We start from the raw sequence: 23,742 nt of genomic DNA, 5'->3' as shown, positions 1-23,742 counted from the left end.
AAAAGAAAAAATATATTTAAATTATTTAACAAAGATTTTAAAACGGTTTTCTTTCAGATGCCTATTGAAAATGTAACGACTCCAATTTAGGCATAACTACCGCTCAGACAGCATAAGAAAATAGCCATCTTTATAAACAATAGATGTATGTAAAAGCAATATATTTTAATAACAGACTTAACTGAGTAATTTTAATGCATTTACAAATAAAACGTATCGACACATATGTCACATTTTTATTAAGGGAGTCTCTTTTGTGATGAAAGGCAGTTTTGTAATATACAAAGATACTGATAATATCGATCTTCGCTTAAGGCAAATTAGTCTATCAATAAAGTAGGTATTTTTAATAAATACGACAAAGATCTGTAGAACAATTCTAGAATTCAAACGTCCTAAAATTAAAAAGTGAGTTGAAACTACTTTATAATCAATTAATCGTAAGTCACTTACAGCACTTAACAAAGCACAATTTAAAATTAATTACACTTCTAACTACACACAGCCCCAGCTTAAATCGATAAATTAACGGTGCGGGTATTTCTAAAAGTTGAATTAAACTAGCAAACTTTCGTATAAATTCTCGATAATGCGGTTGACCTGGCACTATACAAACTCTACAAGTGTAAATTGTTTTTTGTGTTCATTAAACACGTGTAAAGTAAAAAAAATATTAATACATCATATAGCTAAATCTCATTAAATATTTATTAATTAATCTAAATCGAAACTGCCTTGAGAATTTTCTTTGTGAATTTAAAATGTATAATACAATAGAAGCTTTCTTATTTGCTACTTCAAAATGGCAGAAAATTATATTTTACGCAAAATAAAAATAAACATCTACCTTCGGTACCAGAGCTAAACTAATTCAAGCGCTAAACTTATACATTATGTATGCTTTCGTGCAAACACACATTCCATATACAACGAATAAAAACCATCTTTCGCCACGAAGCAAAACGCCCACGTTACCTAATTAAAATTTACTCAACATTGTTTACATTTAAAATTGGAGCTAAATTCTAGCGACTTTTATTCTGCTACGTTGAAAGCTTGATGCGCCTAATTTAATGCGACTATAAACAACGCGAATTTTCACAACACGCCTATGGTTTCCACTCGTTTAATAGCTATTTGCTATACAAATCATAAATAATTTAAATATAATGGTATACATAACAACAATATATTATAATATTGTATAATACTATCATAAAAGTTTTTTTATATATATTAGTTTGCGGTTTATTTGAATATCCACAAAGAATTAATCCACATTAACCGGATGAACTCCTTGAGCGTAGACGACACTGAACCTTTATTGTTGCGTTTCAAAAGCTTTTAAGAGCTCGCTAAAGCATTTTAAAATCTCTATCTACATTGACTATGATTCCCACAAGAATTTTATATTGAATAAGGTATTACATAGTAAACAACATTTAGTAAATTAAATGAAAAAAAGAAGAAAAAAATATATGAATAAACGTGAATATATTTATATATATATATGATGTTATCTAAGTTGTTTATAAATTATATTAAGGAAAAGTCTTATACATTAAATATTTATATATATGTAATATGTACGTCAGCTCAATCCTTATGGGAGAATAGCTTTTAATATGACGTATGAAATGGGCAAAACATACTCAAAAAGAAGAAATTAAAATTATTTATACATTTATATGAAATTCATTTTGCTCGTGAATAAATATATGGAAATATAATAAAATGTTTACATACATATATCATCCACATTGACAGTATTAAAATGTATTCAAAATTAATCCATTAAACCAGTCAAATATGCACAAATATAACAAGAAGTAGAAACTTTATGGATAAAAATCTTAAATCTTAAAATATAAAAATATTTTAAAAACATATATATTATTATTTTTCATTGGTCGAAGGAGTTTACTTCTTGGCTTATAAATGTTGATTTATCCTACTGTTCATAAACTGTCCATTTACACCTCCTTATTATGCGCAGTTTTAATGAATAGACTATCTTAAGAGTATAAAAAGCTACAATGGTTCAAGTTTCCTCATCTGCACGTAAAAGTTTCAAGCGTGTACGCCAAGCTTTATGCTATGAAAATTTTAATACTCAAAACTCGGCGGAACCAACGAACCATGCACTCAGGTATTTGTGCCCTGAAAGTTCCGGAATCCATTTTTATTTTACATAACATAATTTGCTACACTGTACACGTTTACGACATCGTTCGTTTAGATACGGTTTAAGTGACTATAAGTAACCTTGACCAATCTGTGAAATAATAACGGGTCTATTTTAAGAATGATTTGTTGCGTCGGTGTATATTATAATATTTTTCGTGATTGCGTGCCGTTAACGTATTTTACGTTTCAACCTCGGTTTAGCGTTGAAAACAAAGGGTTAAATTAAAATTTTAATTTAAAAAAAGTGACGTTAAACGTTATGTTATATAACGAATATACAGATAGCCGAGTGAAAAATATAAAACATCTCAATCCCTTTTTTCCAAGGTAATTTAAATACAACTGCTACATTTTGCCAGAAAATAAAACTTGAGATATCTCATAAAAATACCTTAAAAATCAATTGTATTATATACAATATTGTTGATACTTAAAAACAACAAATAATGCCTTTGCAATTAATTAGTAACAATTAACACAATACAAAAATATATATGTATGTTACAATATAATATAAGAAATATTAACACGCTCTTCCTTTACATCCAACCAATGGATGGGATTAGGGCATTTATAATGGTTAAAATGTAATAATAAGTATTTAAAAAACATCAATGAAAATATATTTAAATGAACTTTCATTGAGTGTTTTAATTAAAACCTACATCTTATAAATTATGTAAATTATGCATAATATAAATTTTATTATTTGTGCTTCTGTGCCCATTATAATGTGCTATAATGTTAAATGAACAACAGGTCAATCACCTGTTTATCTGAACCAAATTCGGACTAAAAAACCTAAACGAATAACACCTAGATTTTTTTCTTGGAGGAGACGAAATCCTTAAATGAACACAGCAGGTTTTAATAATTCATGAGAATTAAATACACATTCTGTAAATTTTATGACAATATTTTTATCAAATCGCATTTTAGATTAAATTATATATAATATAACTTTTAACCCATATCAAACTACATATATTCAATAAAAGTTTTATGCAGTCGAGTAGTTTGGCTGTTGATGCAACACTTTTCACTCAATGTAAACTTTAGTAATGGCTCCCAAGTGTATCATATTATACAATACATACATATTTATACGTATATACGCTAGTGATTTTGCCACTGCACTAAGTTTTGTTGAATAATATTTCTCATTATATAATAAGTCAACAAAATTTAATTTAACATAATAAATGTATGTTTTATTTCTATCCAGCGCATATTTTATTATATAGCTAAATGCTCAATTAATAATAAAATATTAGAGTATGTATATGTAAATATTCACTAGTAACCGATAGTATTACGCACTAATGGAATATAATAAACATGTTTTGATGAAACAGTAAATTGGTTACATGAAAATAATTCAATCAAGCGCTTCCATCAAATTAATGTTCTATTTATTAAAAACAGCCCGAGGGGTGCGCTTCGGACGATCAAGGTCCTATCGATTTGTTTTAAATATTCTCACAGATTAATACATAACAAATACAAAACTAATAAAGTACATAAACATTTTTTCAATGTCACTAACTCAATATAAGGCCAAAACGTCAAGGTTTCCGTCTAAATAGGTTATGTAGCCTCTAAGAATTTTAGTGACACTCAGACTATTCTGCTATTCGATACATATTTATTTGTATGCATTAAACGTTTCTAGAAATTTACATATAAATACAAATTACCGACATTATTAAATATGCCTACGAACTCTTTACCTTTGGTTTGACAGGCGTTAGACGCGAGAATATATCACAAGGAAGCACGTATATTCACACACTGGAAAAAATCATGGTACACGACTTTCGCCTCAGGGGCTATAGAAAGGTATTCCCACTTCGCGATAAAAGAAAAAAGAAAAATACACACAAGATGTAATAGAGTGAAGAAGCTTCCATAACTTTTTAAGAGTAAAAAGTGCATAACTTTTATTGTTGACGTGAAAAATACTTGTTTATTAAAAAAAAAACATTAAATTAAATAAAATTATTAAGTCTAAAGCGGTAGCATAGTTCGATATAATGGCCGTAACCTTCTACGGAAGGAAGTGTTTATATATATATATATATATATATATATATATATATATATATATATATATATATATATGTTTGTTATTATAATATATTGTTGTTATATATATATATATATATATATATATATATATATATATAGGCACAAATACCTGAGTGCATGGTATATATATATATATATATATATATATATATATATATATATATATATATATATATATATATATATATATATATACATAAGTAAAATAATATTTATTAAGAGACATCTTTTGTAAACAATTAATATTATTTTACAATAATTTATATATAGTATTATTCGTAAGCAGTAGTTGTGATTAGATAATCACTTTGTTATTTTTTTTAAACATACAATTGTATCAGTAAGGAAATTTTACTAATCCTTATCACACGCTCTTATGAAAAATAAAAAATGAGTTATTATATTTTTATCGGTTACAATTTTATGAGTAGGTCAAGAACTATGAAAAGCATAATATACAGTCACAAATACTTAACTAGTACAAATATCATATAACCTAAAAAAGATAATAAAAAAATATTATCGATTACATATTATTTACCTCCATATTCTCTGAAAATATAGAAAATATATGTGTAAAAATAATTTCAATGTTACTTTTATAGGAGAAAAATTTAAATGAGCAATATATAAAATATTTGTTCCATAAAACGAATTGTCTGTGCATAACCGTTGGACAGATTATGTGTGAGCGATCGGAAGTGAGCAAGTATTGGTCAGAAGTGAACACCCCATGAATAAATATCTCCATAGAATCTTTATACACATTTTTTTACATATTAATATTATTGGAATCTCAGGATTCATCGCGATTTTCATTTATTTTCTTTCTATAATTCGGCTGTGATGCTACAGCAATGGTCACGAATATTCTATAACCTTGGGAATTTTTTCTTTCGGAGTTACAGAAAATTCGTTATTGATTAGTGTTTATCGAAAGATGTAATTCATTAACAATAACAATTAGTTAACTACTCTTTATGAAACGGCTAACAACAGATCAATATATTGGAAGCTGCGCGCGTTTGGTATTAATAAAGAGAGCAGACATACAAATTATTTGATGTTGACAAGAAAGGTGTAGAGCTCAACAAGTTTTAACATTTTGTTGATGTTAGATATGTTCCAATCTCTCAATAAAATGCTTGAAATATTATCTTTACTGTTCGAACATGTAAAAATATATAATATAACACACTCGTTCTAAAATTAATAAAAATTACAAGTTAACCTGACACGCGAAGATCAATTTTTATAAATATTTTTAGAGTCTTGAGCATCGCCAATACTCACCATAATGAATATTGATGTCGTCGTTAGAATATTCTGTCGTGCCTTGTACCGTCAATGCTTCGGCAGTCACAGCTTCCATGTTGCGATCGAGCGAATGATGGTTTTCGCTCGACGGTATTATCATTGTCGTTCTTACTCAATCTCTAATACTAGTCCATAACTTTTATATCACATTTTCTCACTGAAAACACTCACTTCAATGGGCACAAAAATGCGCGACGCTAAAACAGTGAACGATCTAAATATAAAACCTATTGCGACTCATTGCGTCCGTTAAGACGCTATATCCTTTAATCAGTATCAATAGTATCAAATAGACAAGAATTGATGGGACGTCGTCAAACTTAACGGTCGCAAAAAAATATGTTATCAATGGTCTTCATTACCGAATCTATTAAAAATAGTTTGCGCACATTTAACTCACTGATTGACAAACCACAAGACACAATAACAGTTAATCGGTTGATAAAAAAATGCAATTAGACTATAATAATACTAGCTTGTAAATTAAGCCCGATAAGCGTCGAGCTATCTGACGGTCAAACTAAGACTGTCAAGACATTCGACGAGAAGTGGTCTTGTCAAACCGCCCGAGACCGGTTGACAAGTCAATTATGTAAATCAAAAGTATATCTTATTGTGAAACATCATCCACTTGTTTGAGGTGAAAGTCGCAATACTAGATTACCACGTGCTGCAGAATTTTAAAAAGTATCAACGCTTTGCAAAGTTAGGGTAGATGCTCTGATTAAATTTCTTTTCAATAGAAAATCAATGGTCGTTTCATTGTAGATAGAATACGAATTAAGGCTGTAACCTCAATTATACGCCGAGATCGCCATAAGAAGATGTGTAACGTCATTGCCGAAATTGATTGTTTGGCCTTTGCGAAATTGACGGTTAACCGATAAGCGTCGATCATTATGTGTTTAAATTAAATAAGAGCTGTTCTGCGGTTGTTCATGACATTCGTGTAGTCGAATTAAATTAAAATAATAATAAATTAATGACACTGAATCTGATCTACTTAATTAGGTTTCTGTTTTATACACATAATTATAGGTATGTAAAAGTACGAAAACATAATCATCATTTTGTGCTTGTAACATTTTACTAAGACACAAATAAAAATCATTTGGGATAATACATAACCAGTGACGTCTTAGCACATGACGTATTTTTTTATTTTAAATTAAAAAAATACTACCTTATAGATATTATATGTACATGATTGAATTTATAGTGAAGGAAGAATAAAAAAATTGGTACATGTCTGATATTGATTTTAAACGTCACAATTATTATTAACAACGATAATCTACACGTTTTCAAATACTAGCTGAAACATGCCGATATAACATCAATACATATTTCGTTCAAGGAAAAAATAAGCTATTGTTGGTTGCTAACAAACAAACGGTTTTTTATATAAAAAGTAGAATAACACGTTTATTTTAAACGTGCCTTGATTTTGGGATAACAGTGTTTTTGATGCTGAAATGTTTTTCATTTCGTAAAAACCAGCGAAAACGTGTATTAACAAATTTGTATGCAAAATAAATCGTCTCGTTTCCACTAGAATACATCACAAAATAAGATATATATATATATATTTATTTTTCATTTTTATATGTAGCTTTGTGGTTATATTAAAAATAACAGGTAATTTTGAAATAAATGACGTTTTTCAATAAATTGAAAAATAGTTACGTTAAATGTTTATTTGTATTTTGATAATTAAAAATATAGCTTTTTTAAGATATAACTTTCTTGCACATCTCAGTAATTTTTTTAATTATTTTACATCTAGGACTTTTCTGAATTTTTTAAACCATTTTTGATATTTACGGATATTTATTGAATCACCTACCACTTCACAAATGTTTTTATGCCTGCACTACACTTTCTGGAAGTTGGCCAAAGTAGGCCAAGAACGAAGAATATAGTGGGTTACTTCGGTCGATTCGGTTCTGCACGCTCTAAAAGATGTCCTGGGTTACCGAAAACGGAAGGTAAAGTGGGAGTCATTTAGGTCTACTTGCCCAGCTTTGAGCGCTTCTGAACATTGTCGACAAAAAGACCAAAGTCAGAGGTGCTCTTTCGAGCGCGAGCAGTGAGATACTTTCCCTTTCGCTCTCTCGCGTGTTAAGTGACGAGAGTGAGAAAGATAATGATATGGTGCTTCAAAAACTGAGATAGAACGAGTAACTCGCTTCAATTTCAGTATATGCGTAGGCGTTCTATGGTTAACACGCATGTCGAGCGCTGCATCGTAGTCACATGATCAAGTTATAATACCACGTGCTTATCGGGGACTTCAACGGACTCTTACTGACATCTTTGAATATTTTAGGGCACCAAAAGGGATTAATTATATTTTTGATAGTATATTCTTCTAACAGATATCGTTATTATATATTATTTTAATATAAAATTAAATAATTAAAAAATAATTAGTGGTACTTGATTTTGTTAACAAAAATTGTTTCGAATATCCTAGATCGGTTTATATAAATGTCACACCATAACGATTTTTTATTTAGAATCGATGGCGACACAAATGTGGTGTTCAAATTCTGAAGTATCATTTTTATGCCTTATGGCATTTTGCAAAAGCTGACAAAGATTTTGCGTAAATTGAATATTTACGACCGAAAAGTTTTCACTGATATTGTATTGGTGAGTGCTCACACAAACTTGTATAATTATTAGTAGCATAATTTTAATAATATGAGAATTTAAAAATTGCGATTATTTGGCACATTTTTCGATCGCGCGCAAATATGCCGGCTGTACGTGACAGAAGCCGCCGTCCGGACGTCATTCACACCCGCCATCTGGACGGCATATGAAATTTGCGACAGTGTGGTAGCTTACTCGAAATCGTAGGTCTCGGCCGACTTCAGTTGTAACTTCGGTTCGGACAACTTCTCGAGAGTGTAGTGCATGCATTAGTGGCCGTAGGTAGTGATTTTTTAAATTAATTCATATAACATGCAATTTTCACATGGTTTAAATTTTGCTGAAAACGGCCAAAGCCCGAACGACTGTTAAAACCTTAATTTAATAAAATCGACATTCATTTCGGAATTACCCAATATTAATAATAATATTACAATAAACATTTTTAATAGTTATAAATATTTAACACTTGTCAATAATGAGCTCATTATTTAATTAAATTTGATTGAATTTGTAATTTTCTGGGTCGAACTAACAACGTCCTACTTTAAAAAGGGTCAGTTAAAATGTGTTTTAGAAAGTTTTAACTTCTAGTTAGGTGGGTTTAGTTCACGTGTTTACGAGTAAGCTCTCCCTCGAGAACAACCGAGATTATTGAGTTTGTTTTCCTCTAATTTATCATCGCTGGTAAAAAAACAACAGTGGTTTAACTGGAAATATTATATGCTTATTATAGGTCTACGATTAAATGATGTAATAACACATTTACTAAATAAATATATATGCAATTTAAAGCTTAATGATAAAACAATCTACTTCGATTGTTTAATATTCGAAAGGTAAAAGAATTTACCACGTGGTTCATAATTTATAATCCGTGAATGTGGGTCACGGTATAGCCTTAAGCTATAGAATTCAACAGCAGATATAACCACTATGGGATGAAAAATCCTTTCCGAACGAGATGTGTGGTATGAATACTCAACAAAGTCTCGAGCTTGGTTTAATTAATTGTCTCTCGTTATCACAGCGTACGATATTAACAGAGAGCAAACGCCCAGGGCAGAAATTTTCTGGGTCACGAGCCGATTTTATATTTTATTTTTTTATAATTCGCGTTCAACTTACAAACAAACAATCTGACCCCCAACTTCGACATTTACCATACAACAGAATACACAATAAAAATATACATAATCAAAACATTGAGCCTTTCATTTAATACTCGAAATTGAAGCACGAAGATTGCGAAATATGTACGCTTAGTCGCTTTCTAAATGTCTCAGTCAAATAAATTGTACACCCCTAGTTAAAAATGACATTTATACACTATTTTGCATATCTCATTGAATAGCCTTTAATTAAAAAAATCAATGAGAGGGTTATCTATTCCGGATAATTAATTCAACACGCGCATCGAATATTGCAAGAGTGCAATGATTGAATTTTAATAATGTATGAAACGCGTGTTAGATTTACATGTTTAATTAATCTTTCAATGAGAAATATTTTATTCTTGATCCATACGAAGCGATAATCGCATGTTGTACAATCGTATATCGATCACGCACTCTACAAAAACCAAATTTATAATATAGTCAGTACGTACGATTGCACTGGTGTTAGTCACGAACTGATTGTATAATAAATAAGTATGCTATAACAATTTTTATACGCGTACATAGGATTCGAGGATCATAAATTTGTGTTTTCGTGTAACATTCAAATGACTATCAACAAAGAGAACGGGCAACATAAATCAAGGAAAAATAATCCATGCAGTAAAATTTATTATAATGCATAAATTTAAATTTACATATTGAAATTTCACTTTATTTACACACGCGTAATATTTATTTAGTATCTGCTTATCACTTAATCAATCACTGCTTGTTATTTTTTGTATGATATGCAAAGTAAACGTCAACTATTTATGTCATTTTTATAAGGCCAATTTACATATGTCCGAAAAACATTCAGTACATACTATTATTTTTTATTGTATATTTTATAACAATGTCACGTTTTTTCATAAATTTTGTTATATGCATAAAACACAACAAAATAAGCACACTATCGTTACAAAAATGTCCGTAGTAAAGAAACATTCCACGATCGTTCACAGAGTCATACTGAATTACCGATTGGGTTACGCTCTCTGTTTTTTGTTAAGTGACCATCACACGTGCAATATCGCGATGTATCATATATTCAATATCGTGATGAATTATCAACGTTAGCATACTCGCACACTCTTGATATTGAATTTTATCGGATCGCTTATTAGCTTTATGCCATAAATAATGAGAGCATTTTTTCAATAAACTGACGGTGCTTATGGGAAAAAACTAATCTGTATCCAATATGTAAATACATGTCTCAAGTATGATGCACGTCCAATTCAGAAGCGTAAATCAAAACAAAATGATTGAAGTCCATTCAACAAGAGCATTATTATCATACTCGTATAACAATGCAAAATTACTAGATAAAATAAAATTCAGCAAAAATATTTCATTATTAATTTTATCTCGATAATAATAAATACATATTATCCGACACATGGTTAAAAAATCAGATGGATATATTTATTGGGACGTTGTGCAATATACTTGTTCTTGCATGCAGTGCTTTAATACCTGCACTACACTCTCTGGAAGTAAACGACCACACTGTCGCAAATTTCATATGACGTCCGGACGGCGTCCGTGAATGACGTTGGGACATATTTGTGCGCAATGGAAAATAATCCAAATAATCGAAATTTTTAAATATTAATATTAATTAAACTACGCTACTGATAATTACAAAAGTTTGTGTGGGCACTCACCAATACAATATCAGTGAAAACTTTTCGGTCGTAAATATTCAATTTACGCAAAATCTTTGTCGGCTTTTGCAAAATGCCATAAGGCATAAAAATGATACTTCAGAATACGAACACCACATCTGTGACTATCCTAGAATTTGTCGCCTTCGATTCTAAATAAGAATTCGTTATGGTGTGACATTCATATAAACCGATCTAGGAAAATACATAAGGATATTCGAAACGATTTTTTTAACAAAATCAAGTACCACTAATTATATTTTAAATATTTAATTTTATTTGAAAAAAAATATAATAACGATATCTGTTAGAAGAATATATTATCAAAAATATAATTAATCCCTTTTGGTGCCCTAAAATATTAAGAGTCTGTTGAAGTCCCCGATAAGCATGTGGTATTATAACTTGACCATGTGACTACGATGCAGCGCTCGACATGCGTGTTAACCATAGGACGCCTACGCGCATACTGAAATTTATGCGAGTTACTCGTTCTATCTCAGTTTGCAAAACACCATATCATTATCTCTCTCACTCTCGTCACTTAACACGCGAGAGAGCGAAAGGGAAAGTATCTCATCACTCGCGCTCGAAAGAGCAGCTACGACTTCGGTCCCTTTGACTTGGAAATATGCCGACAATGTTCGGAAGCGCTCGAAGCTGGCCAAGTCACCTCGGACAACTTCCGAGAGATTTTAGAGCGGGCAGAACTGAACTCGACCGAAGTAACCCACGATTGGCCAGCCTTGGCCAACTTCCAGAGAGTGTAGTGCAGTCATTAAACAATATTCGGGAACGCAGCGACACACGAAAATGAAATTTTCGTGTTTCGCTGCGTATAATTATATACCAGCATACTTTATAGGATTTTTTGTAAGTAAAAATTGATAATATTTATTATAAACATGTATTTGAGAAACCTTTTTAAACAATTTTTATTTAAAAGTGATTTGGTTGCATTATTTTGCAACTAGACCAGAGAAGAATGCTCGAGGGTATTGCTCAGTAAGTAATTAAACAAGGCACACGGTGCCTTTGAACTCCTCAACTGATTTTAAAGGCTTGATTGCATATATTTGACAATGTATAACCGTAAAATATAAATCAAAATCAAAATCTTAAGAAAAATTTATGATCACAATGTCAATATTGTATAATAAATTAATACTCATTGGTAACAACAAAAACTGACGATTTTTTTATCACACTTTGTATATACTCATATATAATCTCTTTTAATCAAGCATTTCTATAATAAAAGATATATAAACGCGATGGAATAGTATTCACCTCATGCTAGTACATTTGTCCGAAAAAAAGAACGCTTTAAATCTACACTGTCGAAAGAGGTTAGATAGAACCAACAAATTATCTAAAGTGGTGCTAAGTTTAGCATATATCAAAACCGGCTTGGGAAAGTGTGGTTAAACTTTTATTTATAGCGTACAATGTAAGACTGTTATTAAATATGAAGTTAAACATTAACATTTTAATTAAAGAGTCGCTAAACAAAATGTATTTTATTCATAACCAGAATGTTCCTAGTATATACTACGTATACAAAAAACTTGTTTGCGGCCCGCTACCGTCCAATTTCCATATAAAAAGGGCAAGCTATTTAATTTGCCTCTCTACTAATTTTGCCAATGGCTTTTTTGGCTACCTAATATATTAATGGAAAATTTTGATTCGGTGATCATTGCTCACAGGAAGATTGGTCACGCGGATTATTGCTCACACGAAATTGATAAGAAATTAAACTCACAAAATCAATTGATAAGAAATTAATAAATATTCATAAATTATTTTTTTAAATAATTCTAATATTTATTTTATAATATACACATTAAGGTATTTAATTTTAATATTAACAGTATAAAAACAGCTATAAAAATAGTTATGTTCATAATAGTTTATCGTTTATAGTCCATTCACAAAAAAATTCACTGGTGACCATTTTTATTTGTTAAAATGTCTAGACTGAGCAACGATTGCTTGTATTGCGGCACGCAAATGATCTAAAGATCTGAAAATGACTACCCTCGAATTCAAAGTAAGGACTCATTTATGTTAAAAAACAAGCCCTAAAAGTTTAGGTTTCAGCCCAAAAATAAAAATCAGTCGCTATTGTGTAGTAAACCATGTGACACTAATTCAACAAACAATTCACTTTAAATCGATCGATAGTATGTACCATAAATATCGCACAAATACACAATAATTACAATAAACGCGGGCATGGTACTAATTTTTAATTAATCGTAGCGTGTGTGCAGGCCGTTACGAATCGCAAGGCATTGTGCAAGATTATAAATAAACAATACACGCACGCACACAACTAGCAGCGGCACGCACACGACAATCAATCGAGGTGCATCCGTGCCGTTATCAGACCGCGTGGGTCCATTCAATCGGCTATTCGACCGACGAAACAGCTTCTGGACCAGTTCCAGACTTATTCCGTTTGTTTCTCGGCGATTTGCGTGCGCAATTCTCGGCTCCGGGCCGACGATCCCGACGGGCCGATCGAAATAAAATTAGAAACCATTCGTTTTCGACGATCGTTTTCTCGACTTACGTACATGCAACGTGTGTATATCTAGATATCTACGTAAAGAAGCGCATGCAAATTCGTCGACCTTCGCAACGCTTCATGAATCAAAGATAAGTAATCGACAGTGTCGAGGGCAAAATGTCGCACAAAACGCGATTATTTAACAAACGTGCGCGGCGATAATACGACAGTTGACGAATTGGTTAAATGAGTATGGTTAGGGTTGAGCAACAACAACACAGTATTATATAATGTTGTCCAATTGAATGGCATTAATGTGGAAGAGCTTTAATTTTGTCAAACAATCAATTAATTGCAGGAAATAATTTCGCGTAACAGATATTTTGAATTGGCCTCTAAGATCGTGTGATTTAACACTTTTGGATTATTTTCTATGGAGATATGTAAATTCGCTAGTCTATGCCGATAAACAAGAGACGATGGACGACTTTGAAGCCAACATTCGCCGCGTTATTGCCGATATAGCTGCTTTAAAAAGTGGTCGAACATTGGACGTTATTCGAGCCAGCCACGGCGCCCATATTCCCGAAATCATATTTAAAAACTAATTGCATGAAAGTATTTTACCAATAAAGCCAATACCATGGCCATTACGGCGATTTTTTATTTCATTTTAAAGTTCTATACATCTAAAAAAACACCATTTATTTGTCATCAAGATGAGAAGATGAACCAAGTATAACACAGTAAATTATTAATTAATTGACATTTTTTATTGATTTATAAAGCAGACATGTTGACCTTCGCTTCCACCCTCACAAACTTTAATTAACTTAGGGGCTCAAGCCATACGACCATTTGCAACGGAAACAACTCGCTAATTAGGTGATGGAAAACAAATTTTATTAAAAACATCATCATTAGCGATGAAGCTAATAATCATTGGGATGGTTTTGTTATCATGGCATGATATCGATTTTTCTGTGGGATCATTTGGACGACATGAACCCCAAAAAAATGTGATTTCAACAGGATGGTGCCACATTCCATACAGCAAGAGAAACAATCGATTTGTTAAGACAACATTTTCTTGGTCGTGTGATTTCCAAAAATGCTGACGTTAATTGACCGCCCAGATCTTGCGACTTGACGCTATACGATTTTTTTCTTTTAGGGTTTTGTATAGTCCAAGATATATGCTAGCTAACCACAAAAAAATCTGAACTGAAAATTTTCTGAAATTGAACTGCCTTGAAAAGTTTTCGAAAATTTGATGATGCCAGCACATCGTTTTCCATAATTAATTTCAGCATGTCTACTTTATAAATCAATAAAATTTGACCAATTAAATAATAATTTACTGTGTTCTATTTTAAAATCAAATCCGACGAATTCGATTTGTCACCTTATATTATTACTAAATAGTCTTGATAGATATTTTTTTTCCATTTATAGTATTACGTAACTTTTAAATAAAATATGATTCGACTCACAATAAAAGAGCGTTTCCTAAGCTATTATCCGTTAAACGGCTCATCAAATGTCCCTTAATTTATATGCATTAACAGAATTATTATTTCTGACGCAAAATAATGTGCACCTTAAACCATTAAACCGTATACTAAAAAAAACGTCAGACCCAAATATCGTCACCGATCAGATAGCAAACACACCGAATTAACATTCCATAGCTTAACCATCCTTGCTAGATTTTCAAAATTCATAGCACTTTGCTTTTGACTTGGAATATACGATAATTTAACTGAATCCGCGCCAAGCGGAGCTACGCCGAATCAACCAAAACGACACTTAAAAAAGCAAAAAAAAAAAATTTTACACGCAAAAGTCATATTTTTAGAAGTAATCGCAAAAATTATGCATAATTTGGTAGGATTTTTTTGCTCTATAGCCAATATCCATAGAAAATCTAATATTAGTCATTCTTTAAGTGTCTTCTATATAAAAAGTGAAAACATATACGCTTTACACATGTAAATTTCGTCCTTGAGTTGTAGAAGAAAATCGCGCTCAGGTCGCACATCGATTTAAAAAGTTCAAAATTTTATGGCCCACCCTGTATTTAAATTTATTTTTGTATCACCAATAGAGTATATTAATGAAAAAACTACAAAAATATTTTAAAAATATACGTACTCACTACTTTATCCCTAACAATTTCATTACAAGTTGTTCTTATTCATATAAAACAACATTTTAAATGCCATAGTTTTTATTACTGAAATACGTTTCTTATACTTTTAACTACGGAAAATGTATAATAAATGTTGCCCTTTATTTCAAATAGAACACATTCTGAAATCTCAGGAATTAAATGTACATCAAAAGATACAAACGTATAATTTAAATGAAAATACGACTAAAAGAGCATATCTTATAAATGTGCCGGGACTCGAGATGCAAGAGAAATAAGAAGTGTCGAAAGCAAATGTTAATAAATTCTTTGTCCGAAAACACTTTTGATTCCAATATTAAATATTCGCCTTCATTGTGCTTATTATTTTATCGTTATAACACTGCGTATGTTATATAAATTCTCTATTATTGTAAATAAATTGAATTTTAAGTGTTTAATAATGTGATCTACAGCTAAACTTAATATTATTTCCATGGCAGATTTCGTGCGCCAAACGTATTTCTAACAACCTAAATTTACATTAGGTGTATCACACGAAATCTGATATTTTTTTAGCAAAATAAAACTTATAATCAAAGCTAAATACACATTCGAGCGACTAATTAAACTATTACAAGCAAATGAAACTGATACTATAAGTAAATGATATTTTTAATTAAAAGATAGACGTGGAGATTTAATTAATTATTGTGTCTAAATTTAACATAGTTATAAAAATTAATTTTGCTTAAAAATAGCTACAGTAAAAGTTTATTTTTATTACTTATAATGTATCATATACATTTTGATTATTTATAAAAACCAGACTGAGCAAAGTTAACTTCTAAACCATCTGGCACTCGCGATCTGTATGTAAATTAAAGTATATAACGAGTATAACATTCTGAAAAATAAACGCGTGGGAATGTTTTTTGTATAATCTTTATTTTTCATCGTAAAATGACTATTCATGCTGTTGTTTCAAGTATAGTTTAACATTTAATATACTGTGTCACATTCAAGTTTATAAAATAGGTACACATACGATTGCAGGATACTGTTCTCTTTGTATATTTATTCTTTTGCATTTTAGCATAATGATTTTTTAAATATTTTTTTATAAAAAAACACAACACGAAACACATTCAACAATGTAAATTATGCTTTTATCGTCCGACGGTCCGAAAACGCGCGTATTTTCTACTTGGAAGTGAAAAAAATGATCTTGCGTCAGCAAAAGCATAAAAAAGCAGTCGAAAAACAGAATCAAGGTTCCAAATAATACCCGACCGACGCTTATATTAAATTATAAACAATTTTTCTTAGCCGCGTCAAAAGAAAGATGATGGGACACTACGACTCGGTTCGTTCCACTTTATTTTATTTTCCAATTACTACACTATGATATTCAAGAGCAAAAAACGCGTAAACAAATAACCGATGGCTTATCAAATTTTATCAAAATTTAATCTAATCCAAAGAATTAAAAATGATCGCTAGATTTAAAAATTCAACTACTAGGTCACGCCTAAATAAATCAAAGTCTAAATATCTACAGTTGGATATTCATACGAAATTTATGAAAGCAATAAATAGCAGTTGTTGTATTTGACATCGTGACAAAGCGTCGGACGCCACTGCCGTCGTAAAGCTCATGTTATAAATAGACAGATGTTCCCAAACTTTCGTCGAAAATCCACAAATTAACCACTAAACAATGAACAACGTATTTCATTATATTGTAATATCATATACAATAATAATGTATGATATAACCAAAATCTGCGTTAGAGCCCAAAATAGTACCTATTATCAACCTCACGTTTGACGATAATTAACTGTTTAATTATATCGAACAAATATATATATATATATATATACATGAACATATATAATTATTAGATTTCCCAAATTTCGTTCAATTTAACCATTTGGATATCTAAAAATATATTACGTTATGAAGGATAAATTATTAAAATATAATATACAACACTATTATTATAATAATGAATACAGCTATATATAAACATGATTCTAGAGTATAAATAAACTTAAAAGTGCTTTAGTTTTTAAAATCTAAATTAGTACAAAGTTTAATTTGAATTAAACCCACTGCTGAAAAGACTAACATTCAGTATGCCCAAAAGCATATTAAGATAATAAACTACTTTAGACAAACTTAATGCGAAACATTATTTATATTGATGCAAAAGAGATAACATTATCTTGGAAATATGAGTAATTTCTGAAATTTCGGCAATAACATTTTTCATTATTTTGTTTGCCGTTTGTCAGTTATTATGGCAATAGCTGTTAGAATAATATAGAGATAAGAAGTTAAAATTTACATACCAAAATGGACGCAATTAGACTGTAAATATTGCAGCGGTACATTATAAATAAAAACTACCTGCATTGTTATAATAAAAAATAGTTAAAAAAAATAGTACACAACAGCACGATTATGGATGATTTAAAAAATTCCCTACATATATGTATATACCTCAAATAATATCCGACTATTTTATTTATACCAGGAAATTGTAGTACATATTTAGACTTGACTTTATAACTACACCAGACCTTAAAAATGTTAATTAAAATTAAAATAAAAAGATAATAACAGCAAACTTTTCGACTGTTTTTATCAGTAGTAACCTTATTTTTATTTATACTAGCACGATAAACCAGTGTTATACTAACGGTAACTTACAGCAAATATAACTGGGTTTGAATATCATATGAACCCTACTATCTAAAATTTCTATCGTGTCTGAAAGATCGTAATTAGTGAAAATTATTTAAATATAGTTCTGATCAATCATCGCAGATTAGCTTTTCCTATGTTTTCCTAATCTCACGAATGAACAATTACAATTAAATTGAAGTAGATCGTGCATAATGACATATATAGATTGAAACTATAATATCAATTTATGTCACTAATTTATTTGACTAAGATTTTAGTCGGGTTTATTTTGTGTTTACTTCGTTGTAACGCATTGAGCTAATAATGTGCAGTGTTGTATAATATAATTTTTAAAAAATTATTATATAGGTTCGAAAATTTTCCTACTCTTAAAAAATGGAGATTTACAGAAAAAATTAAAAAGCATCGCTTTTATAGGTAAGTTATTTTTTCCATGTGTTTATAACCTTTGAGAAATATTAAAACTTTACTCATAAGTCAATACATCAAGAAGCGTCTTCAACCTCGATGCATAACCTCTGTCTTGATCTCACGGTCATAGATAAGCGTTTGACACTGTTAATTATATTTGATTTGAATTTAAATATAATGGATGCAAATAATACAACACTGACAAACTATGCTCTTTCATACTAATAATATCAAACGAGGACTCCTAAATTAATAACTATAAATCAAGCAACGCAAAACACAAAGATTTATCACTCTCCTATATACGAATACAACCGAAATACAATTGCCTATGAAATATTTAGTTATATTTATAAATTTAACCTAAATTAAGAGTATTTACAGAACAATTTGATTTTCCTAGCGGTATAAAATATATTCATAGTCTTAAGATAAATAACAAGAAATGATAAAGCGTTCGAATGAAAGAAGAAATGCGCCAGCATTATTTAGACACCTAAATTTGTACTATAATACTCTTGTTACTTTTTCTACTTAAATGTGAAATAATGCACTTTATTATAACTAAATCATTAGTTTTCTTCTTAAAAAAATTAAATCGATTTTAAAACTGTTCCTTTAACAATATATACAAAAACAAATTAATTGTATTTATGTTTAGTCGTAAAAGAATATTAAAATATATATATATATATACATATATATAAATACAATATTATATATCTTACAATTTGCTAATGGTTTTCTTACGTTACAAGATTATCGTTCACAGCTCAGTGATTATTAGTTTCATAATCCAAGAAAATCTATCGTAAATGGATGATACGCTTTGGACGCGCATGCTCTCCTCAACAAACATAACACCTGCGTACTAATTGACATGTCGACGCACGTATTGCTCATAAAAAAAATATACACATAAAATAAACATTCGTATCAATCATGAGACATCTCGGTCATACATACCTCATTCAAATGTTGAAATACAAATTTTCAGATAAAGAAGTTCGCATCACGCCTGATAAGATGTTAGGCAATTTAGTTCCTGGATAAGCTTGTGTTTTTTTTAACCTTTGCTATAGATGGGGTATGTAACTAATAAAACAGATCTGTACCATCATCACTTTATTCGCCTAACTTGATATCAAAATAAAATCTATAGATGAACTTTACATGCAAACTTAAATAGTCGTATCTCACTGAACAAAGTCAGATGGTTGTCTTAAACAATCATTTTGTATTATGATATTTTTAGTATTGTTACATCTGAATCTCTTCGAGTCCAGATTAAGTATTAGTATCTGTGGTACGCCAAACTGCTCTTCATTAAATATGGAGTTTTTATAAATTAAAATAAATAAGATCTGATGAGGAGCAAATTGGCAAGGACATGGCAAACACATTTTTATTCGTGCAAGCATTGAAGATCTTCCTAATAGTGGAAGATCTGTAACTTATGACTGAAAAATTCAGCAGTTTAATTCATGATATCATCATTGCAGATTGGCAAATCAAGGTTTCAGAAATATTAAAAGCTGTTGGCATACCCTATAAACAGGTTTAAACATATTCTCCCCGAAGTATGACTATAGATTAGACTTCGACTGACTTGTTCTAATATATACTGAGAAATATGTGGCACTATCGAATAGACAATGGTTTACCAATATCAGCCTTAAGCAAAACAACAGTCAAAACAATGAATGAATAGTTCACCACCCCAAAAATTGTAATATAACGCTTAACAGCAAAATAGTTAATATTGATTAAAAAAGAATCGAACATAGCCAAAGGTAAAAATGATGTCAGATTTGCAGTTCGCATGCTGCAAATGCTGCATTACCGTAGACTAAACAGCCAGCGAAAACTGACGTTTTGGCGAGCTATCGCCAGTCGGTCACCAAAATAAATGAGCCAGTTGGTGCGGTGAACCAAACTTGGTAATTTTAAATTTAAATTATGAGATATGTAGATACGACTATTTTTAAGCTGCTCAAAAAAATGTTTTTTAAACATATATAAGCTTTAATCAATGCATATATTATATTTATATATTATATGTATATATTATATTTTCATGGTTAAAACGTACTTAGTTAATTTGAAGATCCGAACATGTTAAATCGAATGAATTTTTTTTTTTCGTAGGCCGTCTTTTTTTTAAATTAATTATTTTAATTCTACATATTTTGTGATTGCTCGGAAACGCTCAGAACAAAAGCGTCACAAGTACTCATTTAATATATTGCTTATTTCGTTTTTGTATGTAAATATAGACCGTTTCAAATTGTATTTAATTACTATTTTTGATTGGTCGTTCGTTTCGTCTTAATTAAATACGTTACAAGCCGTTCGAGAAATGAGCTAGGATTGTCAATCTACTGGTTTTGTCAGCCGACGGGCTTGCGAGTCCGGAAGCGGAAGCGGAAGCACCTTAGAACAATTATACATATATAAGATAATTAACACGAAGAGCAGAAAGCCCAAGTTGGACCCTTTAGGAATCCCCGAAGGGGTGAAATATTCTTTCGACAATCGATATTCAATCTGAGCACTCAGCTCCTTTGATGGTCAGTATACTAAAGACCAAGTACAAAACAAAAAGAAAGCTACTGAGCAAAATGTTATATTGTTTTACTATAAATCATTGCAACTTAATAGGGAAAAGATTATAAAATATACTATTGCAGTAATTTATTTAACTAAGTAAATTAAATATTTTCATTGAGAAAACATCTTGACTATTAATCATTGTTCAATATTTTAAGCAACATGTTACAAAATGTGAATTAATTGAAACAAAGCAAAATGATTTTGAATAATAATATATTAAATAACAACAAATTGTCTTTGAATGAGAAGCTGTAGCTATATATTTCAACTAAAAATAAACAGTACTCTAAAACCATCTCAATTAACCAGAATTATCTCTCTTTAACAAGACACAATCTTACACAAAATGCTCCGACGGAGTCGCTTTGTACATTCGTAGCGTCTATTGCGACTCGGTTGGTAAACATCGAAGGAGATTGTTGATTTTCTTAATTTGGTCCTATACAAAAAGGGTTATAGACGCACGGTTCACGCGTTTCTGTGTCACGTGAAACAATACATACCTACGTACTTATAATAATTTTGCACACACATGTGGGTAAGGTCGGTGGACGCGCTATAAATTATTCATACGCACGCGAATCGGAAAATGTGTTTCGAGTTACGTGGTTGAGAATTGGCGGTTGCGACTTAATAAAGTGAGCGATATGGCGGGCTCCTAAAGGACCATTGAATATTATGAAAAGGGTGCACGTGATAGAAACTACCACATTTCTCCTAAAAAAACCACACGCCCTTTTACGAATAAACACGTGTCCGATACAATTTTAGACCCATTAATTATAAAACATAAAAATAAATACTAGCTTTTCATGTGACCTGTGCGAAAATTTATTTTTGGTTTCTTTAACTTTTTTAATAAAAACAATAGTTAAAACGAATACGATATAGCAATTTGTATACCTAATATTCAAGTACACAAGAAGTAAACTAGATTATTTACACGTATAAATAAAAATAATTATTTTAAAAAAAAATTTCTAGCTTCCCCAGAAAAGTGCAATTTGTATTATCCATGATATTAAATTCAATATAACTTTTGAAAGGGTTCGATAATCCGATAGAGGAGCTTACATAGTATTATTAGCAGTGCTGCACAAAAGGCTTCAAAATTATCGTGAAGCGATAATAGATGAGTATCAATGCAGCTTTTGACCAAATACGTATCATATGACAGACAATATAAAAATCACGTGAATATGATATTAAGCTTTAATTTCATTATCATTCATTAATTTTAAAACTAGAATCTTTTGAGTGAAAGATCCTGAGTAAAAATATTGACTCATCAAAAACGTAGAGAGGATCAGAATAGATTACTAGCTGGAGGAGCTGACTAAGCAATAATATCTTACCAGTTTTTATAAATCACAAAGACTAAGATTTGCAAGACACGTTGAAAGAATACAAGCATTCAGGGCTTCTTAAGGATTAACAAAATATTTGCTACAGAAAAAATGGGCTATGGGACGAGCCAAAAAAATAGAACGATTGCCTCAACGATGATCTATAAAGTAAATTGATTTCTTAGATTTCATATCGTTACATATTATATATTTTCACTTCATAATATTTTTTTATTTGCAGTGGTAAATTTTTTATTAAAAATAAAATCTGTAGGAATATTTTTTGCTGCTTTTTTTATAGCTGCATAAAAAAGGGTATGTCCATGCCAAATGTTTAAAATATGATTGCTTAGTATACTTGACATCTACTCTAATCGGTCCTATCTTTACTTTGATTTTTTCATTTTTTTTTTGTTTTTTTTTTCAATTAAGTTTTTTTCCACCAAAAAATTCATAATAAAGTAAACAAGGATTCTATTTTATGACGGTATGCACTTTAAAAAAAGTTATTTTACTAATAATGTGTTAAAATGTATCCACTATTATTTTTTAATAAATGATAAATGTTAAACCATTTCTCATGGTATAATTACTATGAATAATATAATTTACATGCTTATGTATTGGCAAAAAAATATTATATAAATAAAAACAGTAAAGATATTTTAAACATAAAATCATATCTACAATAATATAATGTTTTTGTATTTATCAAAATTTCTCGAGAATTATCGAGAAAATCTAAAAGTGAAAATAAAAATTCTCATTTCTCAATGAAAAATATCAAGGTACCAAAACGCCTAGTCATGACAACATAAGATTAGAAAAAAATATTTCATACAGATAAACAAAGTAAAAATAAAGTGAGAAGCTACCTTAGAATAAAAAAAACATCGTAGAATATCTGAGCTATATTCAATAAATTAAAAAAAT

At 30.1% G+C, this 23,742-nt stretch overlaps 1 protein-coding gene across 20 annotated transcripts in view; it reads right to left on the bottom strand.

Annotated features, from left to right (window-relative positions):
* Pde8 (phosphodiesterase 8) overlaps positions 1 to 23,742 on the bottom strand; it is a 173,401-nt gene that overhangs the window by 44,766 nt on the left and 104,893 nt on the right. Inside the window, exons 1-2 of one of the 20 annotated variants that reach the window (XM_088184964.1) lie at positions 5,993 to 6,098; positions 5,569 to 5,789 (exon numbers count right to left, since the gene is read on the bottom strand). The exons of 17 other annotated variants lie outside the window; for them this stretch is intronic. In XM_088184964.1, coding sequence (XP_088041090.1) covers positions 5,569 to 5,692 — 124 coding nt within the window. In that variant the 5' untranslated portion in view covers positions 5,693 to 5,789; positions 5,993 to 6,098. Of the gene's footprint in view, positions 1 to 5,568; positions 6,116 to 23,742 lie in introns of those variants that run through there. 2 more of the 20 variants (XM_088184966.1, XM_088184965.1) reach the window with 2 other exon arrangements.

The sequence above is a fragment of the Plectrocnemia conspersa genome, unplaced genomic scaffold (genome assembly GCF_051122295.1).
Source record: "Plectrocnemia conspersa isolate PC_06_02 unplaced genomic scaffold, ASM5112229v1 ptg000004l, whole genome shotgun sequence".
Taxonomy (NCBI): domain Eukaryota; kingdom Metazoa; phylum Arthropoda; class Insecta; order Trichoptera; family Polycentropodidae; genus Plectrocnemia; species Plectrocnemia conspersa.
The sequence above is the reverse complement of the archived record's forward strand: the minus strand, read 5'-3'. Positions and strand labels throughout refer to the sequence as shown.